A 23,515-nucleotide genomic window follows, 5' to 3' on the forward strand; every position below is an offset into this window, starting at 1 on the left:
CGCCGTCCCTTCCGTCAAAACTCTAAAGGCCGACTGCACATTTCCTATCTTCACAATAAAAGCCCTGCTTCATGCTGCCTGCGCTAACAAAATAAGAGTCTCGGAAAGCTGGCGTGCACAAGTGATGTGCACGCCAGCTTTCTGAGGGATCGCTTGTGCACGCCAGTTTTCCGAGACTCTGTATTTAGTTAGCGCAGGCAGCATGAAGCAGGGCTTTTATTGTGAAGATAGGAAATGTGCAGTCGGCCTTTAGAGTTTTGACGGAAGGTACGGCGCGAGAGTCTGTTGAAATAAAAAGTGTTTCTCGCCTTCCTCTCGGTCATATTTTCATAATAATGATCTTGCAGCAGCCAGCGTCATCTCACAAGACCCTCCGGTACCGTGAATGTCATTTAAGTGACGTCTTGGTGAAGATTGATGATCACTCATTTTTAGGTCTATTTTTTTTAAAAGCCTGGCTGGAGATCGACTGACACACCCCCCGCGGTCGACTGGTAGCTCGCGATCGACGTAATGGGCACCCCTGGTTTAGAATATTGAGAAGAACACATAATTTCCAAGACATGATCCAATATAAAAGGCATCAAGCTAGAGTAAGGTATGTTATTAAAAAAACAAGAAAACACCATTGGAGAACTTTTTGTGAAACACTAAATAGAACTACTCCTTTAAGCCAAGTGTGGGGAATGATCAAGTGAATGTCAGGGGTCAGAAAAGAACATAAAAATCATGTGATGAAAGATGGAATGCGGAGTGTGGGAGGAAATAAAGAAAAAGCAGAACTTTTAGCAAAAACCTTTGTTAAAGTGCACAGTAATGATAATTTGAGAAATGTAGAAAAACAAAAGAGAGAAGAAACAATTAGTTTAAATATTGAGGAAATGAAGGAAGACAACGATAATAGTTTTACCAACACTATGGATATGACATTTTCTTTGGATGAAATGGTTCGAATTTTAAAAAAAGTAAAAAATACGACGCCAGGGAAAGACCTGGTGAGTTATCAAATGATCAAAAATTTAGGTAGCATTGGCAAAAAAGTGGTCTTGAAATGATATAATAGGATATATGAAGAAGGAAAATTACCGGATGAGTGGAAAACAGCTGTAATAATTCCAATATGCAAGCCAGGGAAAGATCCGGAAGAGGCAGGAAATTATAGGCCGATAGCATTGACCTCAAATTTGGGCAAAGTAATGGAAAAAATGATTAATGAAAGATTAATATATTATTTAGAGTCAAAAGAAATTATAAAAAACTACCAAAGTGGTTTTTGCAAAGCAAGAAGCACAAATGACCCAGCAGTGCAGCTGGAAGAGGAAATTAGAAAGGGACAAATAAATAAAGAAAGTATAATTGCGGTATTTTTTGACATAGAGAAAGCGTATGATATGTTGTGGAAACAGGGGTTGCTGATAAATCTAAATAAGATTGGAATTAGAGGAAGAATGTACAGATGGATAAAAGACTTTTTAACAAGTAGAACATTATTAGTAAAAATAGAGAATGAATATAGCAGAGAATACAAAGTGGAAAATGGGACCCCACAAGGGAGTATAATAAGTCCAGTACTATTTTCCATCATGATAAATGAAGTTTTTAGTGAAGTGGGAGGGTTAGTGGAGGTGGCATTGTTTGTTGATGATGGAGTGATGTGGAAGAGAGGTACAAATACAAATCATATAGAAAAGAAGATTCAAAAAGCGGTAAATAATGTTCAAGACTGGGGGACGGCTTGGGGTTTAAGATTCTCTTTTGGAAAGACAAAAGTCATACATTTTTACGAAGAGGAAAGTACAAAATAAGCTCCAAATAAAACTCTATGGAGAAAACATAGAAGAGGTACAAGTATTTAAATATTTAGGAATATGGTTTGATAAAAATATTAACTGGTCAACCCACATCAGCAAAATAGTGGAGAAAAGTAAAAAGGGCTTTGAGGGGTAAAGATTGGGGGGCTGATAGGTTGACATTGAAAACAATAAATATCACTTTAATTCGATCTGTTATTCAATCAATCAATCAATGTTTACTTATATAGCCCTAAATCACTAGTGTCTCAAAGGGCTGCACAAACCACTACGACATCCTCGGTAGGCCCACATAAGGGCAAGGAAAACCCACACCCAGTGGGACGTCGGTGACAATGATGACTATGAGAACCTTGGAGAGGAGGAAAGCAATGGATGTCGAGCGGGTCTAACATGATACTGTGAAAGTTCAATCCATAATGGATCCAACACAGTCGCGAGAGTCCAGTCCAAAGCGGATCCAACACAGCAGTCAGAGTCCCGTTCACAGCGGAGCCAGCAGGAAACCATCCCAAGCGGAGGCGGATCAGCAGCGCACAGATGTCCCCAGCCGATACACAGGCAAGCAGTACATGGCCACCGGATCGGACCGGACCCCCTCCACAAGGGAGAGTGGGACATAGAAGAAAAAGAAAAGAAACGGCAGATCAACTGGTCTAAAAAGGGAGTCTATTTAAAGGCTAGAGTATACAAATGAGTTTTAAGGTGAGACTCAAATGCTTCTACTGAGGTGGCATCTCGAACTGTTACCGGGAGGGCATTCCAGAGTACTGGAGCCCGAACGGAAAACGCTCTATAGCCCGCAGACCTTTTTTGGGCTTTGGGAATCACTAATAAGCCGGAGTCCTTACTAAAATTGATAGGAAAACATACTGTGTGATTTTTGCCATCAAATAGAGAATGTTGACCATGTTTTTAATACAATGTAGGAAATACAATAGAGAAAGAGAAATACTGGAAAATAAGTTAGCAAAAGAAAATATTAGTTTAGAAGTGGGAAGTATATTAGGACTGCATTCAGAAAACATAGGATATAAAGCAATATACACATATTTAAAAAACACTGGGTTAAATAAAAGAATATAGAGTGGGGATCCACCTCGGTCCACACTCCATTACAGTAGGTGGCGGTAATTTACACCAGAAGGTTGCTTGCCAACTGCCATAAAAATAAAAGAAGAAGAAGAAGAAGAAGTAGACAGTTCAAGGGTTAAAAGCCACGGAGTACACGTGATATACATGTTGACTTTAATGCCACAAATTAACGTCGTGTATCACCATGGGGAAGAATAAGAACCGTAATAAGAAATCGGAGAAAGCGGGTAACAATGCCGGAGAGAGAGCAAGGTAACTTAAAGGCGCTAAATTTGGCCAAATGCAACTCTGATAGCATTAGCCACTAGCATGCTATTCGCTAGCCCCGCTATTTACTAAAATAAGTCTCGATAGATTTAATGTAAACCGAAGGAGTAAATGCTGTTTACTCGGACTTCTCTGCGGTTTAAAGTATGAAATAATTTGTAAAACAGTTCTAATAAGTTATCCTACTCACTTTGCCTTTTAGTGGCTAATGTTATGCTTGCATGTCTTAATGTTCTCATTCATCCAAGTCGTTGTCATCTCAGGGCAGTCAATCCATCGCAACTGGACTGTTTGTTTGTTTTGTTTTAATCTTTCGTCTGACATCACATGGACAAAGATAAGACCTTCTGGAGGAAAGTTCTGTGGTGAGATGAAACAAAAAATTGCGCTGTTTGGCCACAATACCCAGCAATATGTTTGGAGGAGAAAAGGTGAGGCCTTTAATCCCAGGAACACCACGTCTACCGTCAAGCATGGTGGTAGTATTATATCAAAAGGCAACTGTTGCGCTCCATTCTGTAGAACATATTTTTTTTGCCCGGACTGCCTTTTCAATAAAAGGACCACAACTATGGAACTCTCTACGTGACACTTTGAAAAGTATACCTGCCCCTTTCTTTCTTTCTTAGTTTATTTCAAACATGAACATGAACACACTTACAACATAATACATCAAAATATCCCACATCATTTCACATCACATCATGCCCGAAAAGGAGTAGAAAGAAGCAAAGCTTATTTAATCCTACCCCTTTCCCACGTCAGAGCGTCTACAATTATATACATTCATCCACTGACCTCCTTTAAAATAAAATGACATCCGTGAATGAGTAATACAACAGTTTTGTAACAAGTAATTAATTAATTCAGTCATTATTAACAAACTGAGATAAAGAATATCTTATTTTCAATAGGGTTGAAAGTGTTTCTCATAATTCTTCTTCTTTGTACTTTGTAGGCACTATCAATTTGAACAGCCTCTTAAACTGGGTCATATCAGTACAATGTTTAACTTCTTTACTTAATCCATTCCATGATTTAAATCCACATAATGATATGCTAAAGGTTTTAAGTATTGTACGTGCATACAAATGTTTTAATTTAGGTATTCCTCTAAGGTTATATTTATCTTCTTTAGTTTAGAAGAATTGTTGTACATAATTTGGTAGCAGGTTATAATTTGCTTTGTGCATCATTTTAGCTGTTTTCAATTTTACCAAATCATCGAGCTTTAATATTTTTGACTCAATAAATAAAGGGTTTGTATGTTCTCTACATCCAACATTATGTATTATTCTAATTGATCTTTTTTGTAACACAGTTAACGAATGTAGCGCACATTTGTAGTTATTTCACCATATTTCTGCACAATAACTCAGATATGGTAACACTAGCGAGCAGTAGAGAATATTAAGTGATTTTTGGCCCAGGACGTATTTTGCTTTCTTCATTAGTGAAATGTTTTTTGCCACCTTATGTTGTATGTTTTGTATATGAGATTTCCAGTTCATTTTATCATCTATTACTTTTACCCTTTCAATATCTACTCCGTCTATTTGTATTCGTGTCTGATGCTCTTTTCTACTGTTACCCAATATCATTATTTTAGTTTTACTGAGATTTAAAGATAGTCTGTTGTTATCAAACCATTTTCAAAAAACAAACCAAAATGTGGCTAGTTGAGCAACAATCGTGTTCCCATGTTTAGTTTTTTCACATTTATACTAATTGTTTTTTTATCCAGGCAGAACAGTGGAAGAAGGGTTAGTGCGTCTGCCTCACAATACGAAGGTCCTGAGAAGTCGTGAGTTTAATCCCGGCTTCGGGATCTTTCTGTGTGGAGTTTGCATGTTCTCCCCGTGACTGAATGGGTTCCCTCCGGGTACTCCTGTTTCCTCCCACTTCCAAAGACATGCACCTGGGGATAGGTTGATTGGCAACACTAAATTGGCCCTAGTGTGTGAAAATGAGTGTGAATGTTGTCTGTCTATGTATGTTGGCCCTGCGATGAGGTGGCGACTTGTCCAGGGTGTAGGCTGCCTTCCGCCCGATTGTAGCTGAGATAGGCACCAGCGCCCCCCGCGAACCTGAAGGGAATAAGCGATTAAAAATGGATGGACTGGTTTTTATCTAGTCTGCACTTTGTCTGTGTTATCATTATTATTATTGTTATTATCATCCATCCATTTTCTACTGCTTGTCCTGTTTGGGTCGCGGGGGTGGGTCACTGGAGCCTATCTGAGCTGCATCCGGGCGGAAGGCGGCGTACACCCTGGACATTATCATTATTGTTATTATTATTATTATTATTATTATTGACTATTATTTCGTTTGTCAATAAATCAATCAAGCGTCCGGGTAACCAAAGTCTTTGGGTTCCGGGGGGAGTATGGTTGCAAAGCTGAAACTTAAAGGCTCTTCAGCGCCCTTATGTGGGCGCTGAACCGCGGATGTAGTTGTGGCTTGTGCAACCCTTTGAGACATTTGTGATTTAGGGCTATATAAATATACATTGATTGATTGAAAATCATCAGTCTTAGGCACAGTTTGGTGTTCCAACAGGACAATGACCCCAAACACATGTCAAGAGTGGTAAAAGAACGCCTAAATCAGGCTAGACTGAAGGTTTTAGAATGGCCTTCCCAAAGTCCTGGACAATGCTGAAGAAACAAGTCCATGTCAGAAAACCAACAAATTTCGCTGAACTGCACCGATTTTGTCAAGAGGAATGGTCAAAAATTCAACCAAAAGCTTGTGGTTGGCTACCAAAAGTGCCTTATTGCAGTGAAACTTGCCAAGGGACATGTAACTAAATATTAACATTGCTGTATGTATACTTTTGACCCATCAGATTTGGTCACATTTTCAGTAGACCCATAATTAATTCATAAAAGAACCAAACTTCATGAATGTTTTTTTGTGACCAACATGTGCTGCAATCACTCTATCACAAGAAAATAAGAGTTGTAGAAGTTATTGGAAACTCAAAACGGCCATGACATGTTCTTTACAAGTGTATGTACGCTTTTGACCACAACTGTAGATTGGTCAGATCTAGTCTAGCGGCTGGTGCCAAAACCCCTAATATTTGTACTATCTGATGAAGCCAACACGGATGAGAGGGAAAACGTCTTCTAAGATAAACCAAACAGTCCAGTTGCGATCAATTGAATGCCCTGAGATGTTATGCCAGCAGTGTTTTAGGTTTGTGTCAACATCAGAGCAATTGGCGTTGTTGTGATTTAAAACATCCCAATGATGGTCAGCCGTGTTTCAGATGGCGATAACTTTATAATTTAATCAACCATCCCATGGATTGTTCTGACCCTAGGCCCCTTCATATTTTTAAATGTATTCTTCTTTTACATGTCAGTGCCAAGAAGCAGAAACAAGATGCTCGCCCCCTAAAAGATAATCAAGAAGACCATCTCGAACACATTCCTTTCAGGCTGCGGGAGATCATGAAGAGCAAGGAGAGAATGAAAACTGGTGCTAGAAAAGCTAACTTTGGTAAGTAAAGAACATACTTACACGAACATACACCATTGTGTTAGTACATTTTCAGATTTTTTTTTTTTCTTGTTTTCAGGCGCATTTCCTAAAAGAAAGCCAGAGCCGTCCGAGATCGAAGACATACCCGTCCCACATTTCAAGAAAAGAGCGGACGAAAGTGTACATAAGTACTTGAGTCGCGTGCAGATGGAGTCCGAGCATGTGTTATTCCTCACCAACAACCAAGTGGAACGGAAACCTGAACTGGATGAAGAGACACAAGAGAAGCCCGTCGACCATGGCAAGTGTAAAAAAAAAAAAGAGTAAGTATACTTTGTCTTAAACAAGGAGTCCCAAACTCAACTTGCGTATTGGGGTAAAGCTGGGCCGCACAAACAATTCACTTCTAAAATCACATTTTAACCATGTAACCAAATTAGTTAACTACTCCTACCAGCAGCTATATTGACCCTAAGTAGAGATGTCCGATAATGGCTTTTTTGCCGATATTGTCCAACTCTTAATTACCGATTCCGATATCTACCGATATATACCGTCGTGGAATTAACACATTATTGTGCCTAATTTTGTTGTGATGCCCTGCTGGATGCATTAAACAATGTAACAAGGTTTTCCAAAATAAATCAACTCAATTTATGGAAAAAAATGCCTACATGGCACTGCCATATTTATTATTGGAGTCACAGAGTGCGTTATTTTTTTTTAACATGCCTCAAAACAGACCCTTGGAATTTGGGACATGCTCTCACAGGAAGAGCATGAGGAGGTTGAGGTGGGCGGGGTTGAGATGGGGTTGTAGGTAGTAGTTGGGGGTGTATATTGTAGCATCCCGGAAGAGTTGGTGCTGCATGGGGTTCTGGATATTTGTTCTGTTGTGTTTATGTTGTGTTACGGTGTGGAGGATACCCCGAAATGTGTTTGTCATTCTTTTTTGGTGTGGGTTCATAGTGTGGCGCATATTTGTAACAGTGTTAAAGTTGCTTATACGGCCACCTTCAGTGTGACATCTATGGCTATTGACCAAGTATGAATTGCATTCACTTGTGTGTGTGAAAAGCCGTATCGGTTGGGGACATCTCTACCCTGCTGATCCGCTTGAGATGGTTTCCTGTGGACGGGACTCTCGCTGCTGTCTTGGAGCCACTATGGATTGAACTTTCACAGTATCATGTTAGACCCGCTCGACATCCATTGCTTTCGGTCCCCTAGAGGGGGGGGGGTTGCCCACATCTGAGGTCCTCTCCAAGGTTTCTCATAGTCAGCATTGTCACTGGCGTCCCACTGGATGTGAATTCTCCCTGCCCACTGGGTGTGAGTTTTCCTTGCCCTTTTGTGGGTTCTTCCGAGGATGTTGTAGTCGTAATGATTTGTGCAGTCCTTTGAGACATTTGTGATTTGGGGCTATATAAATAAACATTGATTGATTGATATTATGTGATTGGGCCGGCACGCAAAGGCATGATATCGGCAGTCCGATATTATCGGACATCTCTAATTCTAAGCTATGCAAAGCCAACTTTTCTTACATATGTAACCTGCTGTTGTGTATTTGGGATCTGCATAAGTCCCAAACATTTGAAATCAAACCTTGAAGGCATTAAGGACATATTTATTAAAACAATTTTGCCTTCCTTCATACTTTTATGATGTGTTGGCCCATGTGATGTCAGCAGATATATCCCCATATATGATGTAATACCAAGAGCCATCGTCTGGCGTTATAGCCCAGTGGTTCTCAACTTTTTTTCAGCGATGTACCCCCTCTGAACATTTTTTTAATTCAAGTACCCCCTAATCAGAACAAAGCATTTTTGGTTGGAAAAAAGAGGTAAAGAAGTAAAATACAGCACTATGTCATCAGTTTCTGATTGATGAAATTGTATAACCATGCAACATACTGCTCATTTGTAGTGGTCTTTTCTTGAACTATTTGGAAAAAAAGATATAAAAATAACTAAAATTTTGTTGAAAAATAAACAAGTGATTCAATTATAAATAAAAATGTCTACACATAGAAGTAATCATCAACTTAAAGGGACCTCTTTGGGGATTGTAATAAAGATCCATCTGGATTCATGAACTTAATTTCAAACATTTCTTCACAAAAAAAAAAATCTTTAACATCAATATTTATGGAACATGTCCACAAAAAAAATCTAGCTGTCAACACTGAATATTGCATTGTTGCATTTCTTTTCACAGTTTATGAACTTACATTCATATTTTGTCAAAGTATTATTCAATAAATATATTTATAAAGGATTTTTGAATTGTTGTTTTTAGAATATTTAAAAAAAAATCTCAAGTACCCCGTGGCATACCTTCAAGTACGCCCAGGGGTACACGTACCCCCATTTGAGAACCACTGCTATAGCCAATAAGCTTCTTTTTTCCCCCCTCTCTTGTTGTGGGGCAGACTGGCTCGTACATGCATATGCATCCTCAGGTCAGCGTTTTAGTGGGTTTGTGACGTGGCTGTTGTGTAAAGGAAGTAGGCAGCTGATGGAAAATACCTGCAGGAGGAGGAAGAGGGCGATTGCAAAAAAATGACACACGAAAGATGACGTAAAAGTCACAATTAGGTCGCATGTCCATTTAGACTGCCGTCACATTTTAAAAGATCAGATTCCAGTCAGATTTGGAATACCTTCTGATGTGAAAAGATCAGATTTGAAGCCTTTTGGAGCGTTTAGGTCTGTGTCACTTTGTGCGAAAATAAATCATATTCAGTGTCCAGTCTAAACGGGGACAGGCAAAAAGCTGCTTGAAAACGTGCTATAAAATATAATTATTGCATGAAATTTTGTAAAGAACCATCATAACATGTTATGTAGACCCACAATGAAGTGTTTTAAATATGGAAAACAATCATTATATGACCCCTTTAAGTCCTTAAATATGAAAATTTAAATAAAACAAACAGGCAGAAACACTTCAACTTGCTTATAGGAAGTTTGAATAACCATTAAAGTAGGGTTTTGAAGCAATATGATGATCTTCTCAGGTATATAATGTCTCATCTGTTTCTTCTTTTGTACCACAGGTATGACAAATTAAGATTACAAAAACGAAAGCAGAAGAAGTTGGACCAACAAGAGGCCGAGGTGGAAAAAGAGAGGTTCAAAGGTAGGAACTCGTCAGTCAATACAGGATAAAAAAGTCCCTAAAAGCAGTATAACATTTACATAAATAAAGTACCATATTTTCCGGACAATACGGCGCACCGGATTTTATAAGGCGCACTGCCAACGAGCGGGTCTATTAAGGTCTATTGTCATACAAAAGGTGCATCAGATTGTAAGGCACTTTAAAGGGGTCATGTTATTATTCTACAATGAAAACACTTCATTGTGGTCTACAATACATGTAATGGTGGTTCTTTGGGCAAAATGTTGTCTAGATTATGTTTTACAGACCATCTTCAAGCCGCTTTCTGACGGTTTCTTCAGGATGTGCCCTTTTGTGGGTGATTTTTTTTTCACGTTTTGAATGTGGTGTTTTTTTTGTTGTTTTTTTTTAAATAAAACTTTGTTAAAATATTTCAATATATGTAGTTTTTGAAAATTTGGAGCACATTTAAAATTAGTGCAATAATAATAACTGTGATAATTTTGTTTACAATAACCGTGGTAAGAAATGTTTATACCGTGACATCCCAAGTTGTGCTGCATGGTGAATGCGTCACTCTCAAAAAATGCGGGAAACTATTGCATGTGTTCAACAGCATCCCAGAAAAGAGAAAAATATGGTCGGTAAAGGTTCGCCGGGAAGGCTAGATGCCAATAACTGTTTCCTGTGCGAGGTAAGAAAATATACAAAGACATGGGAAACTTGGTATATCGTCCTGATCGTTTGGTCCGCACATTTTATCGGCGATGCTAACGCAGCTATTCGGCCATGCTATGGCTATGAATAGCGTCAATAGCTATTCGCTCAATATCTTCAGTTTCTTCTTCAATACTTTCATACTCCAACCATCCGTTTCAATACATGCATAATCTTTTGAATCGCTTAAGCCGCTGAAATCCGAGTCTGAATCCGAGCTAATGTCGCTATATCTTGCTGTGGTATTCACAATTGTTTGTTTACATTGGCAGCACTGTATGACGTCACAGGGAAATGGATAGTCGCATCGCAAATAGCGAAAATCAAGCACTAAAGCTTTTTATAGGGATATTCGGAGACCGGTAAAATTTTGAAAAAAATTTCGAAAAATACAACAAGCCACTGGGAACTAATTTTTATTGTTTTTAACCCTTTTGAAATTGTGATAATGTTCCCCTTTAACACATTTCGTCACATGTGTAATGGCGTCTAGTTACTGTTGAGCCACAGGCTCGAAAATAGCTAGCAGAACTGCACAAAAAAAAGGGGTACCTTATAGAAATCTCAGATCCAAGGCCATGGCAAGTCGTTCTCCGGACAAGACAATTTTACCTTCAATTGCTGTGAGACAAAAACTTTAGAGCAAACGCTGAGCGTGCATTGCTGCTTGGACTGAAGAGAAGCTTCTTGTCCATGTTTGGTTTACAGTTAAGTGCATTTCTAACATAAAATACTGAGATAGGCTCCAGCACCCCTAACGACCTCGAAAGGGACAAGCGGTAGAAAATGGATGGACCGAATGTAAATTGTTATTAGAACTGCTTTAGTAAGATGGAATACAAGCTCAGCAGAAACAAAGATGCTATAGAGTAAATATGAAGTCACTTTTATCTGAGATTTTCATCAACACTTGTCAAGTCTTTTCTCATATCAATCACGCACGTTCTGTTGGTGGCTTCTCAGTGATGGTGCTATGCTTCACATCCTTTTTAATCTACAAAACAATGAAAAATCGTCTTACAGTACAATCAGGCAAATCCGTGTTATTCTGTGATATTTCTACCTAACTACATGTTTTTTGGCAGATGGAAATTAAGTTTATTGAAATAGCAGCGATGATAATGAAGAAGGAAGCCTCTTGAACAAACTTGTCTTTGTCTTTGCTACCACTGAGACAAGGTTTAATACTGAAGGCATGCCTACCACTGCCCTCTGCAGCCCACATTGGGTTATTACAGTTGACTACACAATAATTCCATCGCTATGGAATGTTCTTTTATAACCTGTTCTGATAGCTATGAATTGAATGCCATTGACTTGCATTACTGTGCAGAAGTGTGGGGCAATAATTCCATAAGCACACTATATCCACTCATCACCCTGCAGAAGAAAGCAATACGGTTCATTCATAAGGCAGGATATAGGGTTCACACAAATACATTTTTCTTACATTCAAAACTGTTGAAATGTAATTATTTTGTGGAACTACAAACAGTACAAATTACATATAAAGCAAAATAAAGTGTATAGTGGGTAAAAGATGGTTGATGATATCATTTATTAAGACCGGTCAATGTATCATTGTATACAATAATAATGATGATGATACGAAAGCTATTTTTTTTATTCATAATTAAGGGATGGGAGTAAATATGTTTCAATTCTTTCCACTTCTTTTTGGATATGGAAAAAAAAACCTAACCATTATGTATTGTTTTCATTTTGTATGTGTTTTCATTGTGAAATATTTGTTTCTTTTATGTACCTTACTGTAATGTTATCGGGATTATTTCCTTTTTTCCATAGTTTTTGTCTTTTGATTTTAATATGTCCAAAATAAACTACTACTACTAACTTGTACAACATGTAAAGTACAGAATATCAGAAACATTTAGTCATGCAGAAAATAATATCACTTAACATCTTTGACAATAAAAGCACGATTGTAACAATCCACGTGTTGTTATTAATGTTTGAGACTGCTATCTAAACATGGGAATGTAGCTCCTTTCCTCTAAATGCAAGTGCTCCTACTGTAAAGTAAGAATACAAATTCTGTATTCCTAAAAAATAGAAAATCTGGCAAGACACAGACTTTCTGCAAGTATTTATTTATTCTCTTTACAAATGTGTTGATATCCTTTTCATGTTGATCTGTTTCAAAAAGCATATTGTTTAAAAAAAAATGTAATTAAAGCAAATTAATTGTCCAGTCATATTATTAAAAACTTTAAAAATGATCTGATCTGTCTAGAGTACACTTATTAATGGCGAAAAATTATATCTTTCTGCGATATAGCGATTCATTTTGAGTTAACTATGGACAAAGTGCGATTAATCACAATTAAATATTTTAATTGTTTGACATCCCTATTTATTACACTTATGTCTGCAGATGATATTCCCTTTGGAGAGGTTTCCATGGAACCACCTTCTCTGACCAGCAAACCCAGGAAAGCATCCATCAAACCTCAGGTAAAACAAACTGTGAATGACAGTTTAACAGGCATTACATGTTCAGTCTTAACATTTCTCTCCTCTTAACCTTCCAACCACCAGAAGGGCACTAAAGACCTGCTTCTCAACTCGCTGCTCGGCTACACAATGACGTCCACCGCCAGTCCCTCCATGGCCAGGCAGAGGATCATGGAGGAGGAGAGGGAGCGGGCAGTGCAGGCCTACCGCCTCCTAAAGAAACAGAAACTGCAGCGACAGGAACAGGCGAGGACTTTAAAATTTAAGGCTCTCCAGTGATTGAAATCAGTGTCATCATTCATGTTTTTGTAAGTGCATTAGTGACTGGGAAGTGGGTGAAAGTCAGGAGGAAGCAGACATTTGCATCTGAGCACATATTCAAATAATGTTGTCTTGAAAAGACAAATACATATCATGATGTACAATATGCTCACAAGCATCTTTACATGTGTTCTCCCCTTGGATCATGTCCATTCATTTTTTACAGGATAAAACATACAGGGTTGCCTAATGTGTATACAGTACCTCTGAGATGCACTAGGTGGCAGTGTTTCAGAACTCATGTTCTTTCAGTAAAATACTTTTACAGGATTTTCATTAAATTTAAAAAATGTAAGTACATTTTGTCTGAGTTATTTTTACTAAATTTTAGTTGACCGACAAATATTACCAGATTGTGAGAAAAATACACATTTACTATCCTGTACAGAACCTCCATTTTCTCATTTATAACACATTTTCCTCATTCACGTTAAATGTATTTGGTCCAGCCTGAAACTGCTGCCACCATAAACTTTATGAACTGTATAGTATACAAAATAAAGTGAAACTACCCACCTTTTGAAGCTGTTTGTTTGCAAAAAATCTCTTTGTAAAACATCCATACTTAGTGGTTGCAATATGTTATTTAAATACGAGCACTTTATTGCAAATATACTGAGCAGCCAGACCCTTTCCTGTTTCTGAGGTAAGTGTGGTTCTATATTTCTTCTTTGACATCACTGATACCTTTTTTTATGATTGCATAACATATAGGCCAAAGACAAACACTTGCTGAGATAATTTTGATCACTGCTTTTTTGATTCATGAACCCTTTTAGGAATGTAATTTAACCTATGGACCCCCGCCCTCAGAAATATTTACACACGCTTTACATCCAATCGACTGAAATCGACTTAATGTGTTGAAATGGCGTTGTCTTATGTTAATAATATTAAAAATTGTATTAAATGGTAAAACTATTGCAAATAACCGGAGAGGGACAAGCGGTAGAAAAAGGATGGATAAATGGAGGGTTAATTTTAAGTGAAAAAAAACCTAATTCATATGATTCATATGCCCTTTTGTGTGAGCCTGTTGCCAGACGTGATTTTCGTCTGGTGTGTGCAAACCTAGAGCTCTTATTAGCATGTGGCCCCTTGATATTTGCGCAAGTAATCCTTTAAAGGTTTACACTCAATCCGGCCATGAACAAAGTCTTTGTTGTAATGATTGACCTCTGGCGACAAATTTAAAATAACAAATATTTTGTTGGTGCTGCTTGTATACTCAATATAAGAAGAAGTAGCGTTGTTTGTGTTTGAGCATGTTTGTTTGATTAGCTTTGGCCAGCAAATCCTTGCTTAAGTCTCTGCCTGTGTTTGTCAGCTTAAAGGTCGCCACGGCAACAAGAGTAGGCAGCTGTTTTTGAAGGCGAGTAGTGAGTGCTGAGGTCATGCTTCACATGTGTCCAATGCATGTGCTGCATGACGGCTCTTGGCTTCATGGTGGTTTTGCTGTCAGGAGAATTTGGGTTGCATGGAGTCGCTTACTGAAATACTAACATATGTCCGTCTCGTGAAGTAACAAGTCAGTGACGACAAACTTAAGACACCCAACTTGCATCCGAAGGCTTAAATTTGCAAACAATTTGGATTAATTTCCCTAAGAATACATGCTTATCTCCATCCTCTTTGCATAGCATAGTGTGGATACATTTAGAAAGAGTAGTATTTTGAATCGGATTGGAAACTGAAATGTTCTTAACTCTTGTTTACGTTATTATACAAAGGTAGTGGGCACTGGGAGCAAGGTGATTGAAGTGTCTTGCCTAAGGACACAATGACAGCGACTTGGATGGCAGATGAAGTGAAGGGAATTATATTTATATAGCGCTTTTTCTCTAGTGACTCAAAGCACTTTACATAGTGAAACCCAATATCTAATTTTTACATTTAAACCATGCTTATCTCCATCCTCTTTGCATAGCATAGTGTGGATACATTTAGAAAGAGTAGTATTTTGAATCGGATTGGAAACTGAAATGTTCTTAACTCTTGTTTACATTATTATACAAAGGTAGTGGGCACTGGGAGCAAGGTGATTGAAGTGTCTTGCCTAAGGACACAATGACAGCGACTTGGATGGCAGATGAAGTGAAGGGAATTATATTTATATAGCGCTTTTTCTCTAGTGACTCAAAGCACTTTACATAGTGAAACCCAATATCTAATTTTTACATTTAAACCAGAGTGGGTGGCACTGGGAGCAGGTGGATGCTGGAATTGGTCCAAGAACTCTCAAGTTTCTGGATTTTGTATCTTTTCCGGTCCTGGTGCACCTATTTTGGTCCTACCTCCTGTTGGATTCCTTGTTTTGCTGCACCTTCACTTTCTGTTTGGTTTCCTGCAAACAAACTGGTTTTCTTTTACTTAATGCAGCTTATTTCGTTTCACCAGTTTCCCCTCATTTTGCTTTGTACTGATGTGTATTTCTGGTCTTGTCACGCCCTCCCGGGCAGAAAAGCAACACGGCAGTGCGGCTGGATCAAAAGAGATGTCGATTTGTTGAACAAAAAGTTGCTTTGTTACAAGCGAGTGTCATTATACAGGACTGCAGTACCTGGAGGAGGCCAAGTCAAAGAAATGAGGCACTCCAAACTTGGAGAAACCAAACCATCAGTTTTATATTCCTCCTTCCTGTCTTTGTGTGTGTGCGGCGTCAGGTGAGCACATCCTAACCATAAAAGGAAATGTTCATGTGTAACTGTCTGGAAATCAACTGCTTTAAGTCATTACTTAAATGTTGGCATCGAACTAGACAGTTAGTCTTTTCCCAAGAATAGGGCTATCACTTTTGCATTCCGAAGTCCCAATTAGGGCCTCTTTCCTACGAGAAGTGATCCAATCCACCAGCGAAAGTCAAACTAAGGGGCCTTATCTTATGTGCTATAAATGTAATACCACAATTTACTTAAACTTAGTGGTTTGCTTTCTCCAAGATGAACATGTACATTCACCATACGTAAAACATATGAGTTATTTAATGCACTTCAGTACCTTGACAAACGTTTGTTCTCTGTGCACTTCCATACTGCACCAGATTTCTTAAGCCTTCCCTTGTTTTTTCCCTCAGAAAAGGGGCTTTTACCTGCACAACACCTTCCTTGCTCTGGATCCTGGGGTCCAGACCAATGACTCCCAACACAAGAACATTTCAATCCTGAGAAACTAACATTGTTTAATATCAGATAATACCACATAAAAGGCTCCAGGAAATCCGTTTTTTTCCAGTTGTATTATGTTCACTAAAAAGGAGACTAGGCCACTTTGAAGACCCCAAATGGATTACATAGTCACATCTTTCTTCTTTAGACAGCAAATTAATATCATTAAAGTATTTCTGATTCTGGTTCTGATTCTGAAACTAGTTCTGATTGAATCACGAGTGCCCATTCGACAGAACAATCAATCATTATACCCATCCCTAATTTATCCTTTTCCAACCACGTGTCCTAATAATGTACTTCCAGTTTGTGCACAAAGATGTCCTTGTCAGTGAGGTTCAGAGGCTGCTAGTACTTAGCCGTGTGGTTGTTGGAGGGGGATCGGCCTGCTGCTATGCACTAAGCAGCACTGTGTGCAAGCGTGTGATGACTATAATTGTACCTCTGTGTGGAATACATAAATTAGTGCAGTGTGCTCCTTTGATGGCTCTTTCATATCACCTAAAAATAGAATACTACATGTTTGTTCATTTATGTGTGTGGTGTTTGCAACCCACATAGTTTCTCATGCTGCCATAAGGTCAGACAAAGCAAACGTATAGTAGCCTTTGTTGCTCCCACCTATTTCATTATAGGTTCCATAGTGGACTGTGTTGTTTAAATGTGTTTTTTACATCGCAGCGTCAACCCGAAGTCAGGTGAGGCGAGGCTTATTAAAGCGGACATTTGTAAATACAAAACCCAAAATCTTTTTCAACTTATAATCATTTGAATAGACTGCAAAGACAAGATATTTAATGTTCTGACAAACTATTTTTTTTTTTGTAAATAATCATTAACTTAGAATTTATGGCAGCAACACATTGCAAAAAAGTTGGCAAAGGGGCATTTTTACCACTGTGTTACATGGCCTTTCCTTTGAACAACACTCAGTAGATGTTTGGGAACTGAGGAGACCAATATTTGAAGCTTTTCAGGTGGAATTCTGACAGGTCTGCACTACAGGCAGGCCAGTGGTTTTCTGAAGTGTTCCTGAGGCTATGTGGTGATATCATTTACACACTGATGTCGCGTTTTGATGCAGTACTGCCTGAGGGATCGAAGGTCTGTAATATCGTTACGTCCAGTAATTTTTCTAGATTTTCTGAATCTGGAGAATGAGAATCGCCAACTGGTCCAAGATAAGATCCGTGCAGAGGTAGACGAAGAACGTCGAAGCAAGATGGTCAAAGTGAGAACATGGAAACCTTGCAAACTCACCTGGGTAGAGCTGAACACCTGCACACAAAGTACCTCTTACAATCTGTGTTTAATGTTCTTCCAAACCCGGCCGACCTGCATACCTGGGTCCCAGCCGATGCTCCGGAATGCAACCTGTGCCAGAAGAGGTGAGCCTTGGCGCAAATCCTGAGCTGTTACCCAAAGACTTTAGGGCAGAGGCTGTATCGCTAGCACCACGACAGAATTTTTCAAACCTTGACGCGTTCCATCTGCACAGGGATACACAACAGCAAGTCCCAGATCGCTCCAAAGCAGTCCAGTACCCTTATCAGAGAAGGGCAGAAGGCAAGCCACCAGCCCAACTCATCAGGGTGGCTCCTCTCCACCACCCATGACTGTCAGCTCCAAGTTGACCGGGTTCCTGGCCAACATCGCTACCCCTTCAGTCCGCCCAGACATGGTGTTAACATTGGCGTCAATGCAAGTAAGTGGTGCTGTTAAAGTTGACTGTCCCCTGAGAGGCCCGGACTGACCAAGTCAATGAGCGCAAAACGACCAAATACTCCGAGCTCCCCGAGAGTGCCGAAGCAGTGGCATGAAATCCAGCTGTGAACTAAACAAAATTGGTTGCAGAGGTTTTGCAGGGCACCCGCTTCAGTGAGTGTTAAACTCCTTGGTATCAGAGGACTGCAGTCAAAAAAATCCCCCAAAAACATCCTCGAGGTCGCAGAAAAATCCCCCTGGCGGCTGCAAATCCATAGCGAGGGATCTGTGGTGCACGATTTGGACACAAGCAGGGGTCTGATCACCCCCTGCTGGGTCGCCCAGGTGAGGGTGTGATGATTAAAGACCCGAAACACCTACTCATCCATCCATCTTCGTGCGCTTATCCAAGGTCGGGTTGCGGGGGCAGCAGCCTAAGCAGTGAAGCTCAGACTTCCCTCTCCCCAGCCATTTCGTCTCGCTCCTCTCGGGGGATCCCGAGGTGTTCCCAGGCTAGCCGGGAGACATAACACCCAACATCTCCTGGATCTTCCCTGTGGCCTTTTACTGGTTGGAAATGGCTCATTTGGCTCTCTCGATGTGGAGGAAGGTGCAGCGGCTTTACTTTGAGCTTCTCCCCCTATCTCTAAGGGAGAGAGCCCTTCCACCCGGCGGAGGAAACTATTTTCGACCGCTTGTATGCGTGATCTTGTCCTTTCTGTCATAACCCAAAGCTCATGACCATAGGTAAGGATGGGAACGTAGATCGACCCTAATCGAGAGCTTTGCCTTCCGGCTCAGCTCCTTCTTCACCACAAAGGATCGATATAGCGTCCGCCATACTGAAGACGCCGCACCGATCCGCCAGTCAAGCTCACGATCACTCGTGAACAAGACTCTGAGGTACTTGAACTCTTCCACATGGTCTCCTCCCCAACCCGTAGATGGTACGCCACCCTTTTCCGGGCAAGAACCGTGGACTCGGACTTGGAGGTGCTAAGTTTCTTCCCAGTCGCTTCACACTCTGCTGCTAACTGATCCAGCGAGAGCTGAAGATCCTAGCCAGATGAAGCCATCAGGACCACATCATCTGCAAAAAGCAGAGACCTAATCCTGCAGCCACCCAACCGGATCCCCTCAACGCCCCAAATGAGACCCACTCATGATGTGTCACCGTGAGGTGGATTTGAGTTCATTACTTTAATGCATTACTTTCGCAGTAATATTTCCAGTAATTCACTGTAAACTGCAGAGCTGGGATTTCACAGTTAATTACAATAAAGGTAATTTCACAATTATAATTTTATTATATTTGGTGCCAACTCCAGTACAAGAGTGTGCAACGTGGTCTACGGAACCCCCTAAGAGACAAATCAGTTGGAATTTACAATTATTTGTTGTGATATTACATGTGAAATATAGGAATATTGATCGTTTTACAGTCATTTTTTGTAATGTTATTGTACATTTTGAATAGAGCATTTTACTGTGAAAAATACTGTTAAATATCGTGAAATCCTGGAATTTATTTTACAGCGTACATGACAAAATATTATTAATTACCTTACAGTATTGTGAAGGAAAAAACTGATTATTGTTTTTCTAGCCGTACTACATATGTTAATATTTGAAGGCACTACAAATAACATGGCTTTGTGGCATAGGCCGGGAAGGGCGTGGTTTTCTATGTATTCTTGGGCACACTATTAGAGCGCAATGTTATGATTTCATCATTCTTATTCAGCCATCCATACGTTTTTCTACCGCTTGTCCCTCTCGGGGTCGCGAGGGTGCTGGAGCCTATCCCTGCTGCATTCGAAGCGCAAGGCGGATTATACCCTGGACAAGTCGCCATCTTATCACAGGGCCAACACAGACAACATTCACACTCACATTCACACATTGGGGCCAATTTAGTGTTGCCAATCAACCCATGTTGACAGTATTAGGATGAAGACCTGAAAAAGAAACAGCAGCAGTGTGTTTTTTTGCATTTGCCACATAGGTGACCTTAATGTGATGCGGTGTGAGCATGGTCCTAGTGCAGACCTTGGCTAAGTGAGGCCAGATGGCATCACTAGCACACCCCTTCACTGGTTCAGATCATATCTCTCCGACCGCACTCAGTTTGTTCAACTCCGTTCATTCAAATCTCCTCCGTCTCCCGTTTCCTCTGGTGTCCCCCAGGGCTCTGTTCTTGGTCCCCTGCTTTTTATCATTTACATTCTTCCCCTTGACAATATTTTCCTTAAATTTAAAATACATTTTTACTGTTATGCAGATGACACCCAGCTCTACATTTCAACCAAACCAACTGCTTCTCTTCCTCCTTCCTCACTTACAGATGCCTCAGTGAACTCAAGGAATGGTTCTCATCCAATTTCCTTCAACTCAATAGTAATAAAACCGAAATCTTATTTGTCGGTACGAAAAACATTCTTGCCAAAACCAACAGCTTGTCCGTTACTCTCGGCAATTTCTCTGTCTCACCCTTCTCCCAAGTCAAGAGTCTGGGTGTCATCTTCGACAGCACACTCTCCTTTCAAGCCCACATAAACAACATTACCCGGTCTGCTTACTTTCATCTACCAAACATTAATCTACTTCGCCCATCCCTTACCCCACACACTGCTGCCATACTATTCCATAGCCTGGTCACCTCTCGCCTGGACTACTGCAACTCTCTCCTGTTTGGTCCCCCTCACAAGTCTCTTCGCAAACTTCAGATAATTGATTATTTTACCAGTTGAACTGCCGTTTCTTTTCTTTTTCTCCTATGTCCCACTCTCCCTTGTGGAGGGGGTCCGGTCCGATGGCCATGGATGATGTACTGGCTGTCCAGAGTCGGGACCCAGGATGGACCGCTCGTCCAGAGTCGGGACCCAGGATGGACCGCTTGCCTGTGTATCGGCTTGGGACTTCCCTGCGTTGCTGATCCGCCTCCGCTTGGGACATCCCTGCGCTGCTGATCCGCCTCCGCTTGGGATGGTTTCTTGCTGGCTCCGCTGTGGACGGGACTCTCGCTGCTGTGTTGGATCCGCTTTGGACTGGACTCTCGCGGCTGTGCTGGATCCACTATGGATTGAACTTTCACAGTATCATGTTAGACCCGCTCGACATCCATTTCTTTCGTCCTCTCCAAGGTTGTCATAGTCATCATTGTCACCGACGTCCCACTGGGTGTGAGTTTTCCTTGCCCTTATGTGGGCCTACCGAGGATGTCGTAGTGCTTTGTGTTGTGGTGTGTGCAGCCCTTTGAGACACTAGTGGTTTAGGGCTATATAAGTAAACATTGATTGATTGATTGATTGATTGATTGATAATCACCAGAACCCCTTCAATCCAGCACATCACCCCTGTTCTGCAGCAACTCCACTGGCTATCCATCAAACATCGTATCCACTTTAAAGTAAATCTCACTTTCAAAGCCATCCATAACCTGTCCGTCATATCTCTCTGACCTGCTCCATATCGCCACGCCCTCACATTCCCTAAGATCTTCTTCATCCATCCATCTCACTGTCCCCTTATTTAATTGTCGCCATGGGCGCCCGAGCTTTCAGCTGCTCTGCCCCACATCTTTGGAACTGTTTACCACCAGACCTTCATATCTTAGACTCAATATCCCTCTTCAAATCAAGACTCAAAACACACCTAGTCCTGACTGCTTATTCACTGTAATCATCAATCAATCAATCAATGTTTATTTATATAGCCCCAAATCACAAATGTCTCAAAGGACTGCACAAATCATTACGACTACAGCATCCTCGGAAGAACCCACAAAAGGGCAAGGAAAACTCCCACCCAGTGGGCAGGGAGAATTCACATCCAGTGGGACGCCAGTGACAATGCTGACTATGAGAAACCTTGGAGAGGATGTGGATGTGGGCAACCCCCCCCTCTAGGGGACCGAAAGCAATGGATGTCGAGCGGGTCTAACATGATACTGTGAAAGTTCAATCCATAGTGGCTCCAACACAGCCGCGATAGTTCAGTTCAAGCGGATCCAAGACAGCAGCGAGAGTCCCGTCCACAGGAAACCATCTCAAGCGGAGGCGGATCAGCAGCGTAGAGATGTCCCCAACCGACATGGCGAGCGGTCCATCCTGGGTCCCGACGAGCGGTCCATCCTGGGTCTCGACTCTGGACAGCCAGTACTTCATCCATGGTCATCGGACCGGACCCCCTCCACAAGGGAGGGGGGGACATAGGAGAAAGCAAAGAAGCGGCAGATCAACTGGTCTAAAAAGGAGGTCTATTTAAAGGCTAGAGTATACAGATGAGTTTTAAGGTGAGACTTAAATGCTTCTACTGAGGTAGCATCTCGAACTGTTACCGGGAGGGCATTCCAGAGTACTGGAGCCCGAACGGAAAACGCTCTATAGCCCGCAGACTTTTTTTGGGCTCTAGGAATCACTAATAAGCCGGAGTCTTTTGAACGCAGATTTCTTGCCGGGACATACGGTACAATACAATCGGCAAGATAGGCTGGAGCTAGACCGTGTAGTATTTTATACGTAAGTAGTAAAACCTTAAAGTCACATCTTAAGTGCACAGGAAGCCATCATCTTATCTATCTTTGTTGTTGTTGTCGTTTTTATCCAATTTGATTTTGTTGTTTTAATTTTGTACGGTGTCCTTGAGTGCCCAGAAAGGTGCCTTATAAGTAAAATGTATTATTATTATTATTACGCGGCTGGTTGAACTTTTCAATCTGGCCCGTCGGACATTCCCAAATAATTTTTTAAAGATCTTTAAGATGGGAACTGTAGCTGCCATTATGATGTGCAGTAATGTTTGCAAATTACCACAAGTCTTGAACTATACAAAGTATTTTAATGGTTGGAATCTGCGCTTTTTGTATGATGTACTAGTTACTACGGTGATCTAAGTCAGAGCAGCTCAGACGAGGCACCAAGCAGTGTGGGTGGAGAGCATTTCCACGGAGTGTTTCCAGCCTGAAATGCGGGTGTCAGGACCAGACGCGGAAGGAGATTTTTACAACAAAGTTCTAAATTTCAGTGATATATCAGATTGTTGGTGGTTTTTGTTGTACCCTTCGCGTTCATATTTCGCTGTTTGTTGCGTTTCGCCTGATTGTAAAATATGGGGGTGTGACGTTCATGTTTTTTTTAGACTTATTTTAGATTTCCTTTTATTGTCATTTAAATTTGAACTTTACATTACAGATAAGAACATTGTCTTGCATTAGCTCGTGGTAGTGCCGAATAAAAGAGCAATATCAATCAATCAATCAATCAATGTTATATAGCCCTAAATCACTAGTGTTTCAAAGAGCTGCACAAACCACTACGACATCCTCGGTAGGCCCACATA

The 23,515-nt window shown here is 40.6% G+C and overlaps 1 protein-coding gene across 2 annotated transcripts; it reads left to right on the forward strand.

Moving 5' to 3' along the window:
• The first annotated feature begins 2,979 nt into the window (after window positions 1-2,979).
• On the forward strand, window positions 2,980-13,827 carry ccdc137 (coiled-coil domain containing 137). 2 transcript variants are annotated; one of them, XM_061884953.1, is made up of 7 exons: window positions 2,980-3,158; window positions 4,918-4,977; window positions 6,547-6,683; window positions 6,763-6,988; window positions 9,730-9,812; window positions 12,907-12,986; window positions 13,071-13,827. In XM_061884953.1, exons 1-7 carry the CDS (start codon window positions 3,091-3,093, stop codon window positions 13,263-13,265), a joined length of 849 nt encoding a protein of 282 aa, XP_061740937.1. In that variant the 5' UTR covers window positions 2,980-3,090; the 3' UTR covers window positions 13,266-13,827. The 2 variants fall into 2 exon arrangements, with proteins under 2 accessions (XP_061740937.1, XP_061740938.1); XM_061884954.1 differs by lacking the exon at window positions 4,918-4,977 and having other exon boundaries at window positions 2,981-3,158.
• Window positions 13,828-23,515: the final 9,688 nt, after the last annotated feature.

Source organism: Nerophis ophidion, linkage group LG23, assembly GCF_033978795.1.
Source record: "Nerophis ophidion isolate RoL-2023_Sa linkage group LG23, RoL_Noph_v1.0, whole genome shotgun sequence".
Lineage (NCBI taxonomy): Eukaryota > Metazoa > Chordata > Actinopteri > Syngnathiformes > Syngnathidae > Nerophis > Nerophis ophidion.